The sequence below is a fragment of the Eulemur rufifrons genome, chromosome 1, assembly GCF_041146395.1.
Source record: "Eulemur rufifrons isolate Redbay chromosome 1, OSU_ERuf_1, whole genome shotgun sequence".
Taxonomy (NCBI): Eukaryota; Metazoa; Chordata; class Mammalia; order Primates; family Lemuridae; genus Eulemur; species Eulemur rufifrons.
The window spans coordinates 10,417,448-10,441,162 of record NC_090983.1 but is presented as its reverse complement, the minus strand read 5'-3'; the positions used below and the strand labels follow the sequence as shown (position 1 = coordinate 10,441,162).

Genomic DNA, 23,715 nt, shown 5'->3' with positions numbered 1-23,715 from the left:
AGAGTTACTTTAGCACTTTTGGGTCCAACTTATTTTTCCCTCTAAAAAATTGTTTCAGTCTTATTAAATAGTTTATCTTTTACTTCCTTTTATGAGATGCTACCTTTATCAAAGCCTAGAATCCCCAAAGACTTAAGAACTAATTCAGAATTTCCCATTGGTTCCACTGAACTTTCATACTCCTATGTAACTGTACTTAGAGTAGAATTTTAATATCTGCAAATAACTTAATTTCATTTTCCACTTTTAAAAAGCATTTTTCTTTGTTCTTATTTGTTAATTTTCCAAATGAAATTTAGAATCATCATTACTAGTTCTGAAAAAACAAATGTGTTATATTTTTTCAGGGATAGGATTTAACTTATAAATTTATTTAGGGGGCCTCATGGCTTTATGTATTTTTTCTTCCTAACCTACAAGATAAGCTTTTCTATATATTTAGGAGTTAGTTTATAATCTTCAAAAGTGTTTTCAAGCTTATTCATATGTCTTACACATTTATTAAATTATTAAATAGAGAAAATATAATCTTAAGTGTTTTATCATTTTTATTCCACTATAAATGGGATCTTTTCCTCTCATAATATCTTCTAATTGGTTGTTGTATAGTATGCTTACTTTCTATATACTATCTCAGTTTTTAGTTGAGTCTCTTAGGTGTATACTTGTAGCCTCTGGAATAGTGATAGTTTTGTCTCCTCCTTTCCAAGTTTTGACTTCTGATTTTTTTTTTTTTTGTTGTTTTTCGCTTGTCTTATTTTGCTGCTTAACACTCCAGTAAAATAAGTTAAATAAGAGGAACAATAGTGGCAATTCTTTCCTTGATTTTGATGCAGAATAGGAATATTATTAGTTTTTCCCACTAAGCGAGTGTATTGGCTACTGGGCTGAATTTTATTTTTAATCCAGCCAATGAATTTTGGGAATTGGAGAAAATATATTTGAAATACCAATCTTGAATCACTATTCTTTATTCCCAGTGTCAGACTGCTCAATGTATCCTCTATTGAAATTTCAAAGGGTAGACATGCTCAGATAACTTTCAGCAGAATTCATCATCAAATTAGCAAGACTCTTGAAACTTTTGACACATTTTATTTAGCACAATCTCTGCCATTTAAAAATTAAGTGTATTATAACTCCTCCCATCAGTGTTTTCTTGTTTATGAATACTTCTAGGAATCTCTGCAAATGCTTAAAAAATTTCCCTACTTTAGATAGATATCACAACGATGCATTAAAACACCTCTCTGGGGTCATTATGGGGAAAAGGCTCACAGCCTTTCCCAGGCCACTGGGAATTGATGTGAGTGCCATTCTGCAGATACACAGGAGTGTCTGGAGTTATCCCTGAGGTAGAGATTTAACAACAAAGCTTGGCAGAGCATAAAATGAAAAATAATCATGAAAAAAATTAAATGGTGATATTATCAAATCATAACTTGTAAATAATGCTATATTATCAGAGTTGAAGAAGCGCCCTTAGAAATAGGACCAAACCTTGTAATTCTCTCAGAGAACTGTACTTCAGCAGAAATACACTTCCTGGAAGAGGAAAGAAAATGGCTCATGTGACAAAAATGTCCCACGTGTTGCCTGCTTTGGTAAGATCAGACATGTATCTGAGCCAAGCAGCAGCGTCAGTCCAGTTAGTATTTCTGCTCCCAAAAAGGGAACGTCAACTCCAGGGTGGCTGGAGTTTTCTCATGGTTTAATTCCATGCCATTTGCATGTCCTTGCAAGTGATCAAAACCAGAATTTTCCAGTTACTGCCATCCACGGGATCCCCGACGTGGGTTGTTTAAATGTGATGATGGGCCCTGTCGACTACATCCAGTTCAGCTGGGCACATAGATAGCTGGTCTCAAACTGAGGTTTTATTGTGGTCTTGAAAAGGTTCATTTATGCCATCCATCTCAAAATCCTGCATTTTCATTCAGTGACTTTGAAAACCACTGTAGCAGTTGATGTAATAAGGTTAGAGCTTTGTTGACACGATGGTATTTCTTGATTCCTCTGAGTGTGGCCCCTCTGGATTCTGACTTGCAGCAGGGCTCTGTACTTTCTTTTGGCACTTGGCTGAGTAGATAATGTATATGCTTCTCATTAGGAAAATTCCAGCAATGACTGCAAAATAACTCCCGTAAACTAAAAACTGGAGAAAAACAAATAATTAGCCACATATAAAATCTGACCATCTATGTCAATAATATATTAATGATGCTGTTGGTTTGCTTGGATTAAGGGGTAAGTGGGACCCAGGACCTTAATATGCGTTATTTAGATTGGACGGTATTCTCTTCTCCTGTGTTATTATAGAAGAATCAAGTATGAATATGTAAATAATGCAGTGGGGACTAGGAGTCTTGGCTTTGGAGCAGGTAGCTTGGGTTCAAATCCTAGCTACTGTCATCAATAGTGAAAAAATACTAAATCCCACTGATCTGTCTATATGTCTGTGTTTGGAGGCTGGTACAATGCTATATACAATGTCTACAAAGATAAATTTTAGGCACTGAGGTTACTTCTTACCTGCCTTATCCAGGTAAATGTTGACCTAATTGAAATTATTGTTCAAAACCTACTTGGTGTATTACAATATGATAATGAAGGAATTGTGCATTTTTAAATTTGCTAACCAGGGAATTCAAGAAATTTAAATGTTGCTAGTTGTAAGGTGGAGAAACCTTTGATGTTATCTAGTTATTCTGCGTTCCCACCAACTGAATCAGTAGCAAAACAGAAGTGTTGCAGCTTACCTGAATGCTGATTTGTAGGTTGAGCCCTCTCTGATCCACTACAATCACAGTCATGATGGTCTGAATCACCAAGGCAATGAAAGTGTTGATTCCAAACACCAGCGCGTAGCGTTCCACACTCAGATTGACTGCAATCTGAAATCTATCATTAAACATCAAATAATCATTTTAACCCTAATATGCATGGAATTCTGATCTTTAAAAGATAGAAACTGAAAAAAAAGCAATGTTTTGTTAACAGCACTTCTTGTCTAAATCTCCTCCAGCATAGACAAATGGGTAGAGCAAAAAAAGGAGTTAAAACCACCATTAAAGGCTGAATTAAAGGTAAATTGCAAAATTCCTTTTATCCAATGTAGTGTTTCCTAGAAAGTAAACATAAATGTTCTAAGTTCTCATAATTTGGGAACATTGACTGTTATCTGAAAGATGCTGTTTTGCAGTGAGTTTTTATAAAAATGCAAGCACTACCCAATCTGAGGAATTTTTTGGATTTATTCATTTTATTGTCAATTGTCTGCATTGACAGTTTCAAAGTTTGACAGGTGAATTATTCTTTGGAAGACTGACACCATGACTGGTTGTATAACTGAATGAATTTATAATTAATTTATCTTTAATAATTATGTAGATTTTAAAATCTTATTATAAAACATTTATGAAAGACTGGCAAATGTGTGTTATTCAGAGTTCTTCCTTAGAATGTAGATAAAGGATTTGGGGTCTGAATATTTTTCAAATGCAAAGAAATAATGTAATCCTACTTTAATAAAATCCTCACATTAAAAAGGAAACTCAAGATACATGAGTCTGATTCATTCAACTGAGACATTTCAGTGAAAAAAATGAATCTGCCAACTAGTTTTGTCTTTTTCCTTTGTCTGATGAACTTTTCCTTGGGTGCTCATGTTTCTGTGTTTTGTCAATCGTTTATGGAACATTTCCACAAACTAAAAACAAACAAAATTTAATAAAGCTTTTGTCTCCAATTCTTTCATGCAATTTGAAATTCAAATGTTTTTCTTCTCTTTTGGTTAATAGCAAAGCACATTTCCTGTAGTCAGCTTTAGCTGCACTTATATCTGGAACCAAGTGGTTTTTAATTATTTTCTAAAAAGGATCCCTGAGAAAAGTAGATGCAAAGATTACAGGAAATTCTAAATTCAACAAATAACTTTTAGAAAATGTTTAAAAACGACTTGGTTCCATATATAAGTGCAACTATAAGTTTCTTGTAATCTTTGCATCTACTTTTTTCAGTATACGACTTTTTATAACTTTCCTGAGAATATTTTGTGTCACAAAGAAGTATGTGCCTAGAATTACTCAAGCAACCACATGAAATTAGGGATGAAATCTAAACCCACAAATTTAAAATCAGATCACATCACACTTTATTAAGGCAACTGCTAGAAATAAAAAATCAAAACCTGGCAATATCATTGCTTTTGGTTTATAAACCTATAGAGCTTTTTTCCTTCATGACTGATCTTAGCAATATTCAGAGAGCAAGTAGTTAAATGAAAAGATGGCTTATAGTTGTCTAACTTAATATGAAGTAGTCAATTTTTTTTTCTTTTTGGATACAAAGTCGCTTGCTCTGTCGCACCAGCTAGAGTATAGTGGCATCATCATAGCTCACTGCAATTTCAAACTCCTGGGCTCAAATGATCCTCCTGCCCTAGTCTCCCAAGTAGCTGGGACTATATAGGTGCACACCACCACAGCCAGATAATTTTTCTACTTTGTAGAGATGGGGTTTTGCTCTTGTTCAGGCTGGTCTTGAACTCCTGAGCTCAAGTGATCTTCCCACCTCACTTCCCAGAGTGCTAGAATTATAGGCTTGAGCCATGGTGCCCAGCCAACACTTAATATTGCACTGATTAAAATCCTTTTGAAGTTCTCAGAGAAACTTTCACAATATAGAAAAGAGAGGAGTATGGTTCAGTTTTAGGAGTGGAAAGAAATGGTTGCTAATACTTACACTGCTATGGTTATAAGCAGCATATAGCTGGACTTGAATATCAGATAGCCGGCGTAGCACACCCAGATGTTGGCTGTGTAATGCATGAGGAACAGAGAGCCTGCATTGACAACCGAGAAGAGCGCCAGGGCCAGCTCTCCCAGGAGATCCCAGTTGACTTTCACGTAACCCACTGCAAAGGCAGCCACAGCCCCTGAAAAATAAACACGGGGGACGATCAAACATACTAACTTCACAGTCAGGAAATATCAACACACTCTTAAAAACTCAGTTCTCAGTAATTCTAAAACATGAATATATTGCTTACACAAAAGGTGTGTGATCCACTTAAATGTGGATTTATCCTTTTTTCAACCATTTTTTTGTCTTTTGGCTTCTCTTCACTTCCTATATTTTTGGTCACTTAGTCATCGCACTTTTAATTAGTGCCAACTATATACCGGGTGCCGTACTGTGCAGAGGGGCCAGAAAGGTTCCTAACCACAGTGGCGTGGGGAGAAATGATACCTTAACCCAGCATTAGCACAGCACGCAGGGATCAAAGAGGATGACGCCAATGCTCTGGGAGTACAGGTGGCCTCTCTATTTGCTTTACATTTATCATTTTTTATTGTAAGTTTTTTTCAGTGATAGGTACCAGATGTGTTTCCTTGAGTAGTCAGTTTTAGTCTTTATCATTAATCTTTACTAATCTTAATCATATTTGTAATCTCCACCTTAAGGTCTTCAGGATACGACCTAATTTACTTGAGGCTTTGGGTGAAAAGGCCTATATGGACTTACAGAGTTTAAGAGGTTTAATAGTTGACAGCAGTTAGGGTCAGTCATTATGGTTCTCTAACAAAATGAAAGGTATTTAGGTTTCAAATACCTGCACTGACATTTGATTAATTAACTTCCCCACATGTGATCTAGGAAAGAACTGTGACTACAAAAGGTGGGGACAAAACTATTTCCCCCTCTAGAAGTTGGACTGTAGGAGCAATAATTTCAGTGAACCAATTCTAGGACAGTCCTGGTTTCCAGGAGTTAAACCGAAGCCTCCCAAAAAAGGAGATAATAATAAAATGGTGGCCACATGGGTCTTCTGAAACTTTTTGTAAATGAGGGTGTGGAAAATTCCCACTTCCTAGGAAATATCTTCAAAGTCTCATTTGACATTTAAGCTTCCACTTACTGGGATATAAATATTTATTGTAGAGTAAACTTCAAAGGCAGATTTCCCTCTGATATCAGAATTCCAACTTTCATATCTCTTCCCCACCACATTTAAATCTCATAAGAAAGGTGCTTTTGAAAATTGTTGATGTATAGCCTAGAATTATTAAAGGCATTAGCTAGATCAAGTCCTTTATTAACGAGACTCTCTGAGGAGTTGGAAGCCTTAATTTATTTTATAAAATAATAAAAACTCCTTACCTACATACAGTTTTTCCTTTTGATATTAAAAATAGTCTTAGAAGAATAGGGCATGTTATTAACACTTTTCCTAATGATGAAATGGAATCTTTGGGATTTGACTAGAATTTGACTGACTGGTGCTGAGCCTTGAGCTCTTGAGTTACTTGTAACTGTCACACGTTAAATAGAAGGTCATGGTACTCTTATTTTTCCAGTGTCTTTCATTCTTGAAAAAGACTGTCACACAATCTGAACAGAGCTCATTTACCACCACGGAGAAGCTCAGTACCTGAGAAATGACCGGAAGGGGGTAGCCTGTCAAAAGAAGGTAAAATGACGTTTATTTACCTCCAAATGTTGCAATAGCTTCTACCGCCCCATTATAGATGGAAGAATCTTGGGATGGTGCCTTGTAATCCCACAGGATTTGAACATAATTCAAAATTTGGTTGAAACCTGCTGTGGAAAAAGCCCACCACAGGGACCAGTAGAAAAGATGCTTTGAGGAGTAGCACTCCTTCAAATCCAGGAACCACTGCGCGAAAACTCTCAAAGTCGCATTTTTTGCCTTGGGGCTGCTCCGCTGGTCATCGTGCACGTTCCCTGAAGTGGCGGGCACTTCCGAAGTGGATTTCTCCTTTCCGCAGCCTAGGGCTTCACCTTCATGAGGTTCTGCTAACACCGCACTCATGCTCAGTGACTTCTTTATTTCTCTGCTGGGTTTTGCATGAAAAAACATGCTCTTCTTGGGCATTGGTAGAAAAAGTGAGAAAAAGAAGGCCACAGAGACAGAAGCCATGGTTATGACATTGAGGTAAAAGTAGGACAGGTTCGCCAGCGATACCAAGAGTTGGCCCAGCACGGAGGCTGCCGTGTAGGCCACCAGCGTGACGCTCCGACAGTAGCCGCTCACTTTCTGATAGTGCTCTGGGCTGACCACGCTGTATATGTAGGCGTAGTAGGCCACCTCGGTGGCGGTCACCATGCCATAGAAGAACTCGACAACCTGCATGGACGTCACTCCTTGGCCAAACAAGAGCAGCAGCCAGGTAATGATGAAGCTAATCCCTTGTAAGACGATGACAGGCTTGTAGCGGACGTAATCGGTGAGGACAAACACAGGGAGCAGCAGCACCAGGTAAGAGTAGGTCCAAACGGGAAGGATTTCATTCGTGATCTGCCAAGTGGAGAAACAGCGTGATCGTGAAGTGCTGCTATGTTACTAAGGTATATGTGGTTTGTACCTCAAATTCTACACCTAATCAGATATTACTCATATTATGGAAAAACATAATCAGAAAACTGATTCTCAAGGAAATCACTAAGAAAAGATAGTCTCTTTCCCCACTGGGAAAAAAGAAACAACCAATTTATAGACTTAAAGTATATATCAATATGTATCCCAGTAGAAGAAGAATATATCGGGCTTAAAGTGCAATCTGAATATATATTAAAAGTTTAAATAGTTATTATAGTTGAGTAAATTTGTTAACAACGCTTCAGATATTTCTGGGTTTTCCAGGTTTGTAAAAAATATCATTCCCTTCTTGCTCAAAGATTAACAATAGATAAATAGGCTACAACGTTAAAAGAGTCCGACAGCCTTTATCTTTATTTGATCCATCACTATGTCAAAAATTTCAGCCCTTCCGAAGTCTGGAAAGGTACATGCAAGTAGGAAAAGAGTAAATAACTTTGCAGAATTACACAGTGGGAATAAGGAATGCATTTCATTTCCTTCCTAGAAAAATTTGCTGGGCTCCCAGTCCTTTCCCCCCTTAATTGTACTGTTTTGTCTGTGCGTTCACGATTCTGGCCTCAGTTTAATATGGGTAAACTCGTGGATTTAGTAAGAAATGCACAGGACTTCAGTTTTCATAGAAACGAAGGACAGAAGAAGCTGATGATCTGTGGGGCACGACAGGGGAGCCCGGCAGCCTCTCAGGTCACAGTACTCGCACTTCACATTGACACCCGGAGTCACCCGGAGTCCTGAGGCTGCCGGGCAAAGCAGGGGGCACACAACACAGGCCAGTGCGACCAAGCTGCGCCTTGGAGGGAGGGTCTATTAACTGGTCCTGGATGGCTGCAGAAGCACCCCCCGGGCGGGTTCACTGAGCTGATGGATTCTGGACCGACATCCGTCCTTTGCTGTCTTGATTGTGACATGCTTCAACCTGAGAAACCCTGAAACAGAGTCGGCCCTGCGTGATTTTACACCACAGAACAAGCTTGCCGTTCTGTCCTTGCCACCTCACCATCAGATAAACCAGTACCAGCTGGGCTCGCAGGTGAAGCCACACACTTTATACAGTGTTTTCATGGCTACGCCTGGAGACTGTGAAATCAGCCCAGGGTCATCCCGCAGCTGAGTCAGTGCACTTTCTTGTTGAACTTACTATAAGAAAAAGAGGTCGACCTTTTTAAGTAAGAGAATTTGGCCTTCCAGGGAAGGAGGCAAGGGCTGGGAGATAAAGCTGTTAATGCCTTACCTGCTGATAAATAGTTTTGTAAGACTAAGTGCCCTAAAGAGATGCTACCTTTCTTCATGAGATCCTGCTTCTCTCTCAGCAGCCTGACGGTTTATTAGGACTGGATCCTTCGCCTGGTGGCGATGTCATTTTAGGATGAGTGTAACTGATCAATGGTACCTGAAAGCTTCCTATGCATTAAGACTAATGTTAGGACTCTATGAAAGATAAAATACTTGTTACACATGTCATGTGTTTTGGCTGCCCAGTTTTACAAGGGTGAAGAGGAAAGAGCAGTTTGAACAGTTCTATTACGTGCCAAATGCTATGAAATGGGACGTGTGTTCACCTTATTTCAAGCTGAAAAAGCCCTGACCCCGTGTCTTTGCTTCAGTTCTACAAAATCGAACCACATTAAGATACGTATGTATTATGTATTAACTCACCTGGGTGGTGGTCAGGTTTTTATTCGGTTCAGATAAATATGCGATGAGGAATGGTTCTGAGGGTCTCATCATGGAGAAAAACCCAAATAAGCAGAGAATCACAGTGGGATAAATCCAGGAGTTGCTTGGTGAAGTTCTGTAACCGTCCATGGCTGACCAAATGGAAAAAAGCAAAAATTAAGTGACATTTATTCTTTCTGGCATCTTCGATGTAATTTTAGAAACTGATTATCTTTGTTTTATGACAGGAAAATGTTTTGTCCATCTACAGCTGAAATGGAAAGGTGAGTGAGGAATAACAGCCTTCAGCATTTCTTAGGGGAGCCAGTCAAGCCTTCCTTTGCCAATGAACTTGGGATTCGCTGATGCTGGGGGTGGAGTGACGCTGCTCTAGTGTTCTCCATCACAAACGCAGTAACCAGTAGCTGCTGATAAATGATAAACAATGGGCCAAGGAATGCTTGAAGGTGAGTAAAGCGCTGACTAGTGAATCTCTGGTGTATGTGTGTAAAGTGCAGTGTTTCCAGCCGAGCACAGACTGAGCTGTCAAACTTCTGTTATCCGCCCACTGAATTCTGCACGGACTCTGAAACCTTCAACTCACCAAATGGCATTTGCTTATCTACACATTTATCTCTCCCTTGCCTAGCACTGTGCTGGACACATCATGGACATCCAAAATATTTTTGTTTCCAATCTTCCTAAGAATTTATAATTCTTCAGTTAAGAAAAATTAAACTGGATAAAGATCTGATTTTCCATCGTTTCCATATTTTCCCCATTTCCCCCCAGTGCTGTGTTGGGAATGGAATATATCACTTCTTAGACTGTTAGTCCACTTTTACCTATGACTAGGCCCGTTACTTCTGTAAGCCTGAAGTTTCACACTACTTAGTGAAGGCAGATAGCTAACTAATAGTACATGCTTTGCCCTAACACAGTAATTGCTTAAAATTCAACCTTTAGCCAGGTGCAGTGTTGCATGTCTATAGTCTCAGCTACTTGAGAGGCTGAGGCAAGAGGATCAGTTGAGTCCAGGAGTTAGAGGTTGCAGTGAGCTATGATGACATCACTGCACTCCAGTCTTGGCAACATAGCAAGACCCCATCTCTAAAGAAAAAAATTCAAGCTTTAGACATAGAGCCCAGTAGAAGATCTCATTTGTTACTGCACAGAAAAAAAATAACCAACCTTATTTTATGGTGGCTATATTTGAAAACATGATGCTTTTTCATGTGAATTACATTGTGCACAAGAAAATTCACTCTCATTTCTTCACATTTTAGATCAAGCTTTACTTTGATGTAAAACTTACACATTTTTGGTGGTCTCGAATGTGGCTAACTTTTCTGAGATAATTTATAGGAGGGAAACTAACCTGCTGTGAGTATGATGCTTTTCTGCCTATTATCTCTTTAAATCCTCATAATAACCATAAAATATGTATTATTTTCCCAAATTCCCAGGTGAGCATGTGGAAGATCCGAGATGTCCAATAACTGATTTCAAAGCACATGGTCAAGATTTGAATCTGTCTCCCTCACTCCCATTAGGATCCTTTCCCCCACTCTACCCTGCCTCATGCTGGTGGCCCTTCCCCCTCGGCCGCTGGCGTTAACCTAATCCTAACCTCTCTCCATGGTGAGGGAAGAAAGTATTTTCATAAATGCATTTGTACTAAAGATTGTGGCTTCATATATAGAGCTCCTAGGGGCAATTACAGTTTGCAAATAGGCCAGTGAGAGGAAAGAGGGTGCTTATTCCAGAAGAGCTAAGTCACCGGGGTGGAATTCCAGGTATCCAGGCAGAGGAATTTGTTAGGGGCTGGGAGGGACCTACTGGGTCATACCAGGGCTTACCACCCACCCTACCCTCCCACAGGTAGCCTGAGACAGTTGCATAATTCCCCTCTTAAGTTAAATATGGTAAACTCTGCTTCTGTTTACCTTAACAAAGCCCCTGAGGAAGCAGTGTGGACACAATGGTGATCAGATTTTGGAACTGGAAATACAGCAATGGTAAGCAATGCCAACAATGTGAAAATTTTGCCCAAGGCAAATTGGGGTTGACTGTTCTTCACTTACTCATCAGCCCAGAAAGCATGGGCTTTCTCCTCTTCCTGGAATGCTGCTGGGTTGCTGGGGCTCTCCTTCTTTGCTATTAATGGTCTTATAGAAAAGGCTGTCCTGGGTAGGCAGTTACGGAGGCGTGGGCACCTTTAGAAGAGTAATCTTGCTGGGGTGGCATCTGCTACGGTGCATCTGGAGCCCTCTCTCCATCCATGCCCACCTGGATCTGTTCACTAACTCCAAGTCATATCTTCTCCATGTGTCTCAGAGACCCAGGACTATGTCCGTAGTCCCTGGACTGCTAAAAGCCCCCTGGATTATCTATCTCTTTGTCTCTTTACAGTTCTAATACTGCTGCCTGACTCTGTTTAACTGGGAAGGTCCAGCAGAAAGAGACAATATATGCCCCACTGAAGTGTAAGACCCAGGAGGGCAGGACCATTGTCTGGTTCACTGCTCTATGCTAAGTGTCTAAAATAGTGCCGGACACATAGTCAACACTCAAGGAAGATGCTGAATGAACTGCATAAAGAAACAACGGCAGCCTACTTGGAGAAGAGTGGGGAGAGAGGAGGGGTGTCAGGAACAGGCCAGAGTCCAGAAGTTGGGGAAGGCAATCTTGTAGAAGGAAGGGGATGTAAGACGAGCCTTACCACTGAGAATAAATGCAAGTGCTATCTGGTTTTCTTGAGTGCACTTCACTTCCTTGCTGCATCAGATGAAGGCCAGGAAGGTCCTCAGCTCTGCAAGTGCCTTGCAGCTCAGTCGCTCATCTGTAAAATGGGATAAAAACCTGGGTACTGCCAAGATCATTACCTCTCCTACTGGAGAAGTTTGTAACTAACGGAAATCATTATGTATTAGTCATCATCTTTTATTCTTATTTTATCATTGAGGATATGTTGCTCTTTCTTGTCATCCCAACTATCACAATAATAATTGAATTGCTTATGTAATCTCTTTCTATACTTTTTACAATTGGAAATGTATTTTAATTTTTCTTTGCCCATTCTGTGAATTAGATAAAAGGTGGTATTGTCCTCATTTTTTAGATGAGGAAATGGAGGGCCACGGGAAATAATATTGTGCTGGTTTTCACATTTCACAAACATAAGAGCCTTGGTTTGGACTCAGGTTTTCTAATTCCAGATTCAGTAGTAGTTCATCTTACCATGAGTCTGGTGTAACCTCAAAATTCCAATTCGAGTTTATTTAGAATAGTGTTTTTTAGACTGTGGTGTCAAAGACATTTAGTGGGTTGCAAACAGGATTTTTAAAAAATGGTGCAAAAAATATTAAATATCAGAGTGCATTGTGGAGTAAGCCTAAGGTTTTTTCTGAAACTTTTGTTTAAGTCAGCAATATATAAATATACATATAGAATCACAATGTTCACTATCTTACCGTGGGACACAACACTAGGTTAGAAGTTGCAGAGGAAAGAGCAGGACTAAATACCTACATAAGCACACCGTGAATTTCATCACAGAACACTGTGCTGTCTGAGAAGACCACATCCTTCACAATAAAGTATCATTCTGGAACAGACTGTGGTTTTTCTAGTTTCCACTTATCATTCCCTTTTGACTCAATATTACCCCCTTCCTAAAAAGTACTCTAAACATCCCTTTGCTTCATTGCCTCTAACTTGAGAACATGAATTCACTTGAATTTCTGAGTTCACACTTCTGAAAGCAAGATGTCTACCTTTCTTTCCCCTTCATTTTCTGTGCTTTCCAAATAATCCTTCCAGATAATCCTTTTAAAAGCTGCTCCTATGGCAGTAAAGCTCATACATTACTCATTGGCCCTATTTGCATTCTTTAAAAAAGGTACAAGTACACTGTGTAAGCAGTAGACAAAAAAAAAAAAAAAGGGGGGGGGTGGGAGGAACATTCCCCAAACAGAAATCAGCCTATCAGTCTTGTTTATTATGATTTGAAACATGCAATGAAGATGCCGAAAGTAACAAGAAAGCTGAATTCAGCAGCAGCTGCTTGTAGCAGAAACTGAGAGCAGCTAAATCTACAAGGCTTCCTTGGTAGGCTTGGCAGGAGAGGTTTTGCAGTGGGAGAATGCTAGCTAGTAACGGCAGGGAGCACCGGCCTCTGACCCAGTTGCAGCACACCACGTGGGCGTGGGCCCTGGAGAAAGCTGCCTCTGCCCGGGTACTGTAGGGTTGCACAACAAAGACACTGACCCAGCCAGCATCTGTGACCTTGAATGAACCTCAAAGACCACCACCAACACCTTTGTGTTGGAAGTGACCACATAAATTGCCTTGGAACTAATGTGTTCTTTTCTCCTTTTGCTGGTAGGGGAAGAATAATTATATTTCATCGTATGAAAAAAGCTACCACTATCTCACCAGAAACTCTTCAGTGCTCTACTGTTAAGCCTCCAGCTTCTCTCAGCCTCTATTTTGGGCCCATTTCCACATACTCCACATAAGGCCAAAAAGAAAAAAACCACATAAGGCCTTTCCTTCCTTGCAGTATGTGGGGTGCTGTAGCCTTTGAAGAATAACACTTCTCTTGTTAGTATACCTAATTCTACTTCATTTTGAGGTGCTTATAAATTTTTCTTTATCTCCAATAAAATTTAAAATTTATTTGTATTTTGGCTGTGATCACGTTACTTCTAGAGTAACTTCTCACGATTTTTGTGTTTATCTATCTTGGGAAAATTTCTTTTTATGCAACCTCTTACGTACTTATAATTTCTTGGTATTAGAGTTTGATTTTTCTCTCCTCTTTTATTCCAATTATTACCATGTTAATGGCTTTTTCCACTTTTAACCTCCTCCCTAAATTGTCCTTTAACTATTCCCTTAAGTCTCTCTAATTGGCTTCAGGCCAGCCTTCTTTCCTATACAAACACTTTAACAATAATCATAAGTATTTACTTCGTTTTTAACATCATCTCCGAAACTCCAAAATTTCTTATATTGACTGTAAGATAAGCTCATTTATCATCTTAGTTTGGTGGTACAGGAAAATGAATTTTTTTTTTTTAATGAGAAACAAAAAAATTACTTCATTGCCAGGATCCCATTTGGAGTTATTTACAAGAAAAAGCTGGAACTCACATTTCCTGGTTCCACTGTTTTATTTCTTTCATTTAGCCTTAACTCACAGAGTCATTGGTGAAACCCTTTCCATACTGTGCACATACAGATGTTTATGTATTGTTCATGCACGCATTGGGGAGTCATACTGGACCTAAGCCAACTTGGACCTTATCTAAATTTCAGATGTGGACAGCATCCTATTTTCTAACCCGTAGGTTATGCGTATGTGTGTGCAAGTGTATGTACTTAAAAACTCTATGTCCACAAATATTTCTAAGTATATTTTCCATTTGTGCAGGATAAGCAACTATTAAAAAGCAAGACCTGCAGAAACTGGCGTGCACTCAGCTTCCTGCTGAGGCCTGGGGGGAGTCCTAGCTAAGGAACTGCCTTAGTTGGTCAGATTCCTCCATCCACCCACAGAGGACAGAACTCTCCTTCCCCCGCAGCCAAAGTGTTAAGAGTCTTGGGGCTCCCTAGGGTAGGGGACAAGATGGGTGGATGAAAGCAGATAACTCCTCCAAACCTAGTTTTGCAAAGGTGGCCCACAAATGAAAGCATAGAGAACAAAAGACTGAGTCAGTGTAAAGGAATCACTTTATTAAGTCCTCTCCCATGTTTGTTACTGCCGGAATTAACCCAGATGCCAATAATTTAGAAGGAAATGATCTAGAATCTCCAGTTTCTGCCCAATTCCTGGCCACTTTGATTTAAAAAAATGCATCTTACCCTCCCTCCTCCAAAGCATTTTATTATGTACAGCTCTCTGCATTGGTGCAATGACTAAGGTTATTCCAAATTCCACAATAGGGCAAGGCCTCTATATAATTGAAAAACAAAACAAGATCTTTGAAATTGAGTCTGTCCCAGAAAATTTAGAATAGAAACAGTGCCAAAATATCCAAGCCAGGATAGGCCAACAAACCTTGTAAGTCTGGCCACACAGAACATTCTTCACGTTAATACAGATAGAATCAGTTACCTGTTCCTTCTGTGCCCTGAGTTTCTTTCGTTCTAGAACCAGGACTGGCTTCCTGCCTTCACATCCAACTTCTGCTCCTTTCTGCTGCCAGCTTTGCAAATCCCAGCAATAAAGCCCCTTCCTCTTGCTGGAATCTCTTTTCCTCCTTCAGAGCCAGCTGTCAAGAACAATGGCTTTAGACACGTTGTCCACCCCCTTCTGATGGCTCTATGCACTGGAGTCCTCCCTTCCACACCCATTGTCTTTTGGAATCCCACTTCAAAACAAAAGCAGACACCCAGATTCAGATCTTTCTGAAACACAAATGACCAGAGAGGTAAACAAACAGAAAACACTTTCTCCTGAAGGTCATTACTAAAGTAATCTAATTTAGTTTGTTTCTCTAGAATTTTGTACTAAGTGACTTAGACTCTTAACAAACTACAGAGTCACTCTATCACCTACTTATAAAACTTTATGTCAACCTTCCCACCGAAAAATAAACTTCACTGAAATGAAATACTCCATACAACTTCAAAAGGTGTGAACTAGGCCCAGATATTCAATATGCAGGCCATGATAGTTCTGATTTGGTGAGAACCATTGCAAGAGCAGAAACAAGGGATCTTTAAAACACATGCTTTGCATTCTATTTTATCATATATAGTATTATTTGTTTTTGCTTGCATGAGGCATTTGCTGATGAAATAACCATCCCCTTCCAAATTATGTTTATTCTCTGTATTCTATGGTTAGCTCCATCTAGTATTAGGTGCAGCAGGAGGAATGTGCTTAACAAAACCATAAAACTGTTTTGGCAGTTTAGATAGAAAGCCAACTGACCAGGTCTAGTCATTGAAATGCAGTGTAGGTATCTGGTCAAATGCATGGAGTGGGGGTGGGGGAGTAGGGAAAAAATGTGATTAAGGAAAAACTATGAATTGTTCCAGCTACTTCATAGCTCCACAAATTGTAATAACTGATAGCAATGTCAAATAATTCTTGTCTATAGACATGCAAATAAGTTTTCTCCAATGAAGGGACAACATTCTTCTTCTCTCCCCCACAGAAAACTGTTAGGTTTGTTCTGGGCGGGAACCCAAAAAGTATGTATAAGACAGAATAAGGTTAATGGAAAACTTAGATAGTGATCATAAAGCCTGTGAAAATAGCCGCAGGAATCTGCAGAGTCCGGTGGTTGTAAATCCAGCTCTGACCACAGAGCTGGCATTCCTAGCCTCACCCTCATCTCTCCAGGGTGAGACCGAGACAGGGGTCCCAGAAATTGGTCGTTTAAAAAATTTTAACAGCGGCTGTTCTGGCCCAGTCACTTCCCCAGGAAAAACCCCCTATAAAACCCAAGGCTCTCCCCTCCCTCGTGGTGGACGTTCTTTTGGCCTCCACCCATCTGCACCCAGATGCTCAAATAAACAGCACTTTGCTATACCTAAGGCTACATGTGTCTCCCTCTGGGCTCCCCACCTAACAAAAACTAGTTTCAATATTCCTGATCTATAGCAATGTGAAATAATTCTTGTCTATAGACATGCAAATAAGTTTTATCCAATGAAGAGACAACATTCTTCCTCTTTCCCCCATAGAAAACCAGTTTCAATATTTCTGATCTATATTTCATTATTCAATATTCAATATTTCTGATCTATAAATGTATTCATTCTTTGGATTCTCCTTTGATCTGGTAACCACCTTGTTTTGTTATTAATGAGTTAAATAAAAGCTTTAACACTTGTTTATTTTCGTATCTGCATGAGAGTCAAGATTTTACCCTTTTTTGAAAGTTATCTTTTAATACTGGTTACCATTTATAATGCCTCTAGCCTATGCAAATAACCTCCCATTTATTCCTCTGAATCTATATGATTTTCATACCAGTAGTGAAATTACTGAGTCAGCTTTAATATTGTGACATGTCACTGCAAACCTTCCCACTTCCCAGCCTTAGGCTTGTTTGTTTGTTTGTTTAAGCACATAAATAGGTGCTTTCTTCTCATTCCTCACACACTGCAAATTCAACCAGAAATGACAATGCTGGCACTCATAGTCTAGAGGCAGTAATTTCAGAAAGGTACACAGTAGAGAATTTCACTGAAACTGCTAGTGGGCAGCAAGCCAAATTCATCTTTGACTATTTATGGCTGAATCACATTGACCATTACGCACCTTGAGAAACCATTGTTAATCTATTACCAGTAATGACTGAGGGAACTGGTATTTTTGTCCATTTCAGCTACTACTAAGATAATCTGAAGAAAAACATATTTGGGAGGTTAGTTATGTTTTGGTTTGTTTAAAATGTGTGCACTAATGAAGAAATACCTGTGCCTTAGGAGACATCGATGCGTCTCAATATTGATAGGGACAAAACACATATGTGAGAGAAATCTTAGAAAATATCATTTCCTCACCCTTTTCAAACTTGAAGCACTCCACAAGTTCCAAATTCTTGCACATTTACAGCAGCAACATTGAATTGATAAATAGATGCTATACACGTTATTCGACTAATTAGGTATCCTTTTCCAGCAGTGTTATTGTAAGGTGGGGTTATATTTTCTTTCAGATTCAATTAAAGTAGCTCTCAATAGAGCCCAGCTCTCTTAAATCCAAGTTCACCTTTCTCTTCCTGACTAGCAAGGAACTTTCAGCGATCCCTGGACTGGGATTTGGAATTCTGTGCTAAAATTTCTTTGCAGTTGAAATCTGTGAACACGCAGTGTAACCATGGGAGGGGGTGGCACTTTACCAGAATCGTGGTTTTATTTAATCTGCTTTTCCAGATGGCTGCAACTGAGAATTCTAGCCAGACCTACTTGGACGAGTCCCAGCAGGGCTGCTGGCAGGAGAGCTCAGAAGGGGCGCAGCGCCGGGACGCGGGGCGGGCCTCCCAGTGCACTCCCACCTCCCGCAGGTGACCCGGGCCCCTCGGAACCGACCCGGCCGCAGCCCAGGTAGCCACCCTCCGAACGCGGGGGAAGAAAGGACACACTGCTGCGACAGAGGGGTGACGGTGTTTCTTCAACTCATTCGCCCCGGGGCATGTTCTTACCTATGGCAGGGGGTGTCTGTTCACCAGATCGCTCGCTCCGGATAACCGGGCACCCTCGGCGGCCGGGTGGATCCAGGCACTAAAGGTAGGGGCGGGGGCGGGGGCGGGGGCGGGAGCTGGTGGCGACCGGAGTCCGAAGGCCACGCCCCCGCTATTTTGTATACGCTAATCAAGGCTGCCCGCACCTTTCACCCAGGGCCGGAAGCGAGGTCTGCGGGCCAGTTCGTGTCTGGGCAAACCAGTCAACTCTGTAGCTGAAAGGAGCACTTAAAGTTAGGTACTGACGCTCAATATCAACGCAATAAAGCAGGATGACCTGAATCCAATGTCGATCGTTTGTTTTATTTATGAGTATGTGCTTTCTTATGAATCCATTTATTTCTCCCAAAAAGCTTACGAGAGCGTTATGGCTAGCTATGCTCCCTCCTGCATGTGAAGAACGTGAGGCAGAAGGAAGTAGAGAGTGCGTAGAGAAGTCTGGATTTGTGTTTGTTATCACTGTGGATTTATTTATTTATTTTTTAAAGAGGTGGGGTGGGATGGTTTACTGGCACTTGGAGAATCTTCTGATACAAGTAGTTCATATATTAAAGTGATACTTCTTAAGCAGAGGGCTTTTGTTAAAAAAAAGCGTTATGAAATTTTTATTGGTTAAAATGGAAAAAGATTTAAGAATCTTTTTGTTTTATCTGTTGGTGGAATTGAAACAAACTTCTTAAAGATAAACATTGCATGCTTTCTAAGTGCTGCTAGCAGAAGTGAATTGATGAAAAGTCCCCCAGGTGTCTTGAGTCCCTGCCCTATTGGTTTGGATTTTCTATTCCCAGCCTCCTATGATTTGTGAAAAGTCTGTCTATAAATTACCAAGCAGCACCTCAGGTAAAGGAGTGCCCTGTTCATTGTGCAACAGGGTACCCTTGCAAATTGCTGGGTTCTTCCAGAGAATGGTGTGAAATTTCTTAGAGGTTGAAGGTGTCACTATTTCCTCCACACATCTCGATGAGAGGTGGCCTCAAATTGGATCTTGAGAAGTTTAATTTTACTTCTGTTTCTCTGATATCTCATAGCCATAGTCTAAGTCACAAAGAGATCATTCATTGATAGAAACATAAATTAATGTATTTGCAAATGAAATGATGTGAGATCTGGATTCAGTGCCATATGATCCAGTAGTGGAAGGGGTGTAGGTAGGGTCACAGATGACAAGAGATTGGCCACGTGTTACTTGTTGACTTGGGTGATAGTTCTTAGAAATGCATTGTGCTATTCTCCATTTTTGTGCACGTTTGGCATTTTCTATAATAAAAAATGTTTTTAAAAGTCATTTATTCCTTAAGTTATTTATCGAGTACTTACTATGGGCAGATACAGTTCTCCATGCTTAGGATTCGTCAATGAACAAAGTTAAAAATCTCTGCCTTGTAGAATTCATGTTCTGCTTGGGGTGGGGTGCGACAGAGGGGACACCAAACAGTGGACACGATAAGTTCATGGATTTTATGGTGTGTTAGAGGGTGTTAAGTGCTGAGGATCGAATAAGAATGTAGATCTGCTGAGGAAGAGGATGGAGAAGAGGACTAGGGCCTGAGACTTGGGGTTCCAATGTAGAGGAAGAAGCCACGGGGAAGGCTGAGTGGGAACAGGCCGGTGGAAGCGGAGCAGCAGTGAGGAAGTTCCTTAGGGAGGAGGGAGGAAAGCCAGTGGAGGGAAGTTTAATCCGAAGGAGGGAGTGAGTGATCAGTTGTGTCCAATGTTACTGGGAGGCCAAACGAAAACCCCCGTGGAGAGTGTGGTCAGCTTACCTGGCTAAGGGGTGCCGGGTCTCTTGCACTGGTACTCAACAATGTGGCTGCAGCAATGTACACAAAAATCTGTTTGAATAGCTGGTACAGGAGTGGAGAAAAAGTGACCAGGCAAAGAAAAACATCAGAAAGCTGTTACCGTATTTGACTTTATCTGTTTTCCTCTTAGACCTTGACTTTATCTGTTTTCCTCTTAGACCTTAACTCTTTGAAAGCAAAAACTTGTTTATCTTTAGATTACTAGTGCTTGGCTAGATACCTGGCCCAATATAGCAGTCATGTATTAGCTGAATGAATGAATAAGTAAAAAAAAAAAAACAAAAAACAAAAAACAAAAACAATGTGGAGAGATGGAGTGAAGCTTTGACTTGCCATGCCAGGGCTCTCCAACACCGCCAACTGTAATTCAGTTGCAAAAACACATTATGAGAGGATCTATAGGTGAGCACAGGAATTTTCCTCTGTGACACTGATGACCAAAGGTTGGGGTTCACTCCCAATTTTCTTTCTTTTCTTTTCCTCCCTTCCTTCCTTCCCCTCTCTCTTTCTTTCTTTCTTTCTCTTTCTTTCTTTCTCTTTCTTTCTCTCTCTCTCTTCCTTTCTCTTTCCTTCTTTCCTTCCTTCCTTCCTTTCTTTCTTTTTTCTTTCTCTCTCTCTTTCTCTTCTTTCTTTTTTTCTTTCTTTCTTCTTTCTTTTCTCTCTTTCTAGATCTAGGGGGTACAAGTGGTTTTTTTTATACAAATGAATTGTATAGTGGTGAAGTCAGGGCTTTTAGTGTACCGGTCACCTGAATAGTATACATTGTGCGGACAGGCAGTTTTTGACCCCTCCCCCCATCCCCACTTCTGAGTCTCCCAAATTCCTTATACCACTCTGTATGACCATGTATACCCCTTGTGTAGCTCCCACTTATAAGTGAGTACAATTCCCAGATCTCTATATTTATTGTAAAATCTGCTAAAGGACAGTATAGGACCAATCATCCTCTAGCTGAAACCTATCCCAAGTCTGTAAATATCACCCATTGTCTTTCGCTTTTTTGGCCTCACCCATTCAGGATGCACATATATAGAACAGAGAGACACACTTGAATAAGGAGAGATTAATATTTTTATTAAGAAAAAGTTGCCTTCTTTTTAGAGAGACATGGAAACAGGAACAAAGTTAGTCAACATACAATATGAAAAAACAGAAAGTTCATCGTAAGTATTTTTTCAAGAAAATGAAATATTACCTATCATGATTTTATTTTAACCTCATAATATAAATATATTTTTGAGAGGGGTGGTTGTGCTTCCACTCCGAATATTGATAATATATGCTGGGTTTTATCTTTTTTTCCAAACGAAGGCAAGATTACAATGACAGAGAATATCTACTTCCCAGATGCTAAGTCCTGGAGGATACAGGAAGAAGGAACTGGAGTAGTCAGGACGCCATTGTGAAGGGACAGAAACAACCCTCAAGCTTCAGAGTACAAGGGGCTGCCTGAGCAGTTCCAATACCTGGAGGAGGATGAGGCACAGAGGAAGCCTGCAGGGGGCGTGGGTGAAAGTCTCCTCAATTGCTGTGAGCAAAGCCTCAAGCATTTCCTAGTCTCCAGGCAGAGCCGGGCTGGCCCGCCTAGCAGCAGCACTGCTTCTTGCAGCCACAGCTCTGCTGGCAGCAGCACTTCTGCTGGCAACAGCCCTTCCCGCAGCCACCGCCGCAGCCACACGAGCTGCAGGAGCGGCGGCAGCAGCAGATCACGGGCGTGCTGCAGCACCCCCCACAGCAGCCGCGGCAGGAGGGGCAGCAGCTGGAGCAGCAGCCCACCCGGTAGCACCTGCAGCTGGTGCAGCTGCTGCCACAGCCGCCACCGCAGCCGCCACAGCCACCACCGCAGCCACCACCACAGCCACCACCGCAGCCACCACCGCAGCCACCACAACTTCCACAGCCACAGCAACCCATGGTGTCAGTAGAGAGGACTCAGGCGAAGCGAGGAGAGAGGACTCAGGAGAGGTGAGGGAGGATTGATGCCTCCTTCTGCTGGGGGAGGCCCTTATATACCACCACCCCCCTTTATTTTTAGCCCAATATCCATGGGAGAATCTCACAAGACCTTTTATTTACTCCCTTCTTGAATACCCTTCACATGATCATGTTGCTAATTATAGCACAGCAGTCTCCTTAGCTTTTGAGTATTGTGCTATAAATGAAATAACTATGTGTTGTATCTTTACTGCCGAAGTATGAAAACGATTGCCCGAAAATATAAGAAAAAGTAGTTCAGGGCCTGGAAATGATGCCTGTGTCTCCAACATGGGCCATCACAGACGTTTCCTGAGTGTCTCCTGCCTGCAGCAGAACGTCGCCAGGGCGCCAGGCAACTGCAGTGGGAGCAGGAAGAGTCCTTACCGCCTTCTGGTTGGCGAGAAGGACATCAAGGGAGGTATTTTGAGGCTTCCTTCTTGTGCTTTTAAAAAGTTGGCTAATAAAACAGATGCCAATTGGAAACCAAGGGACACCAACATTCTGAGGGACATGCAGCCACTGCAAAGCCAGGTCTACCCGATCTGGAACCTGCAGCATAATTCTGAAAGGTGGGGAGGGCTCCTTACAGCAGGTCCCTGGGCCTCTTGGGTGAGTTGCCTGGGACAGGGATGAGCTGGGCAGGCCTTGCAGCCTGAAGACAGTCAAGCAAGCCCATAGCCCTATGGGTCACACCCCAGGCTTCCTGGGCAGGAAATGGAGGCCTGGGAGGTACAGTCAGTGGACTCAGAGGGCTCATTCCACCTAAACATGCCATTAGCGCCTGGGCCTGGCCACAGGCCTGAGATGCCAGAGAGGCACAAGGGAAGGCCAGCCCCTGGATGGAGCCTTTATTACTTTTGTTCTCCCAATTATTTCACAGACAGACAATAGACAGAAACCTCACTCCTGGCAGATGACTTAGGAGTAGGCCCCACGTAATTGCATGTTTAGCATTGGAGGCTGCATGATTGTTTTTTTCTGGGTAATTTTTAATGATCAAGGGATTCTTCTGGTGAATGAAAAATCCCAGGGAGCTACAGAAAGAAAACACAGGTTTTAAGCTGAGATACAATGTGAAATATAATACATTTAAAAATGCCTATTCTGTCTTTTTTTTTTTTTTTTTGATGCTGTGTTTGCACTCATTGTTTCAAGAAGTTTTTCTTAACTTAAGGATGTGTGATGAATCCCAAAAGGGAAGAAAACAATGTTTTTTCTAACCTGTGACAACTAAGAGTATAAACGGAAACAAGAAGGCTTTTACCTGGCTCTGCATCCAGATTCTTATGATTATAAAAAAATAAAGATATTCTTAAATATTTTAGGTATTTGTTTAATTTAATAGAATTTAATATTTGCAGCGTGTCAGGTACTATTTTAATTGTGGAGCAAAAAATATGTACACATTTAAGTTCTTATGAACACAAACCTCTTAGAAGTGTATTGTAATCCAAATATATTAATAGATTTAAGAGAGTAGCAAAGGTTAAATTTAGCAATATTAACTGTCAAGATGTCAACCAGGAAGGACATAAGACAACTCGTGAGATCTTTTATGGGAATTGGGATAAACAATAACAAGGAATGTGCCGTCTATTCTGGGCCCGGCTTGTTGGAGTTGGTATATAAGGGCCTCCCCCGGCAGAAGGAGGCATCAGACCTCCCTCAC

At 40.9% G+C, this 23,715-nt stretch overlaps 1 protein-coding gene across 1 annotated transcript; it reads right to left on the bottom strand.

Annotated features, from left to right (window-relative positions):
* Window positions 1-1,758: 1,758 nt before the first annotated feature.
* On the bottom strand, window positions 1,759-11,820 carry SLC19A3 (solute carrier family 19 member 3). Its single transcript, XM_069466440.1, has 6 exons — window positions 11,784-11,820; window positions 9,062-9,213; window positions 6,493-7,321; window positions 4,744-4,936; window positions 2,760-2,901; window positions 1,759-2,155 (listed from the first exon to the last, which is right to left on the bottom strand). Exons 2-6 carry the CDS (start codon window positions 9,209-9,211, stop codon window positions 1,979-1,981), a joined length of 1,491 nt encoding a protein of 496 aa, XP_069322541.1. The 5' UTR covers window positions 9,212-9,213; window positions 11,784-11,820; the 3' UTR covers window positions 1,759-1,978.
* Between the last annotated feature and the right edge of the window lie 11,895 nt (window positions 11,821-23,715).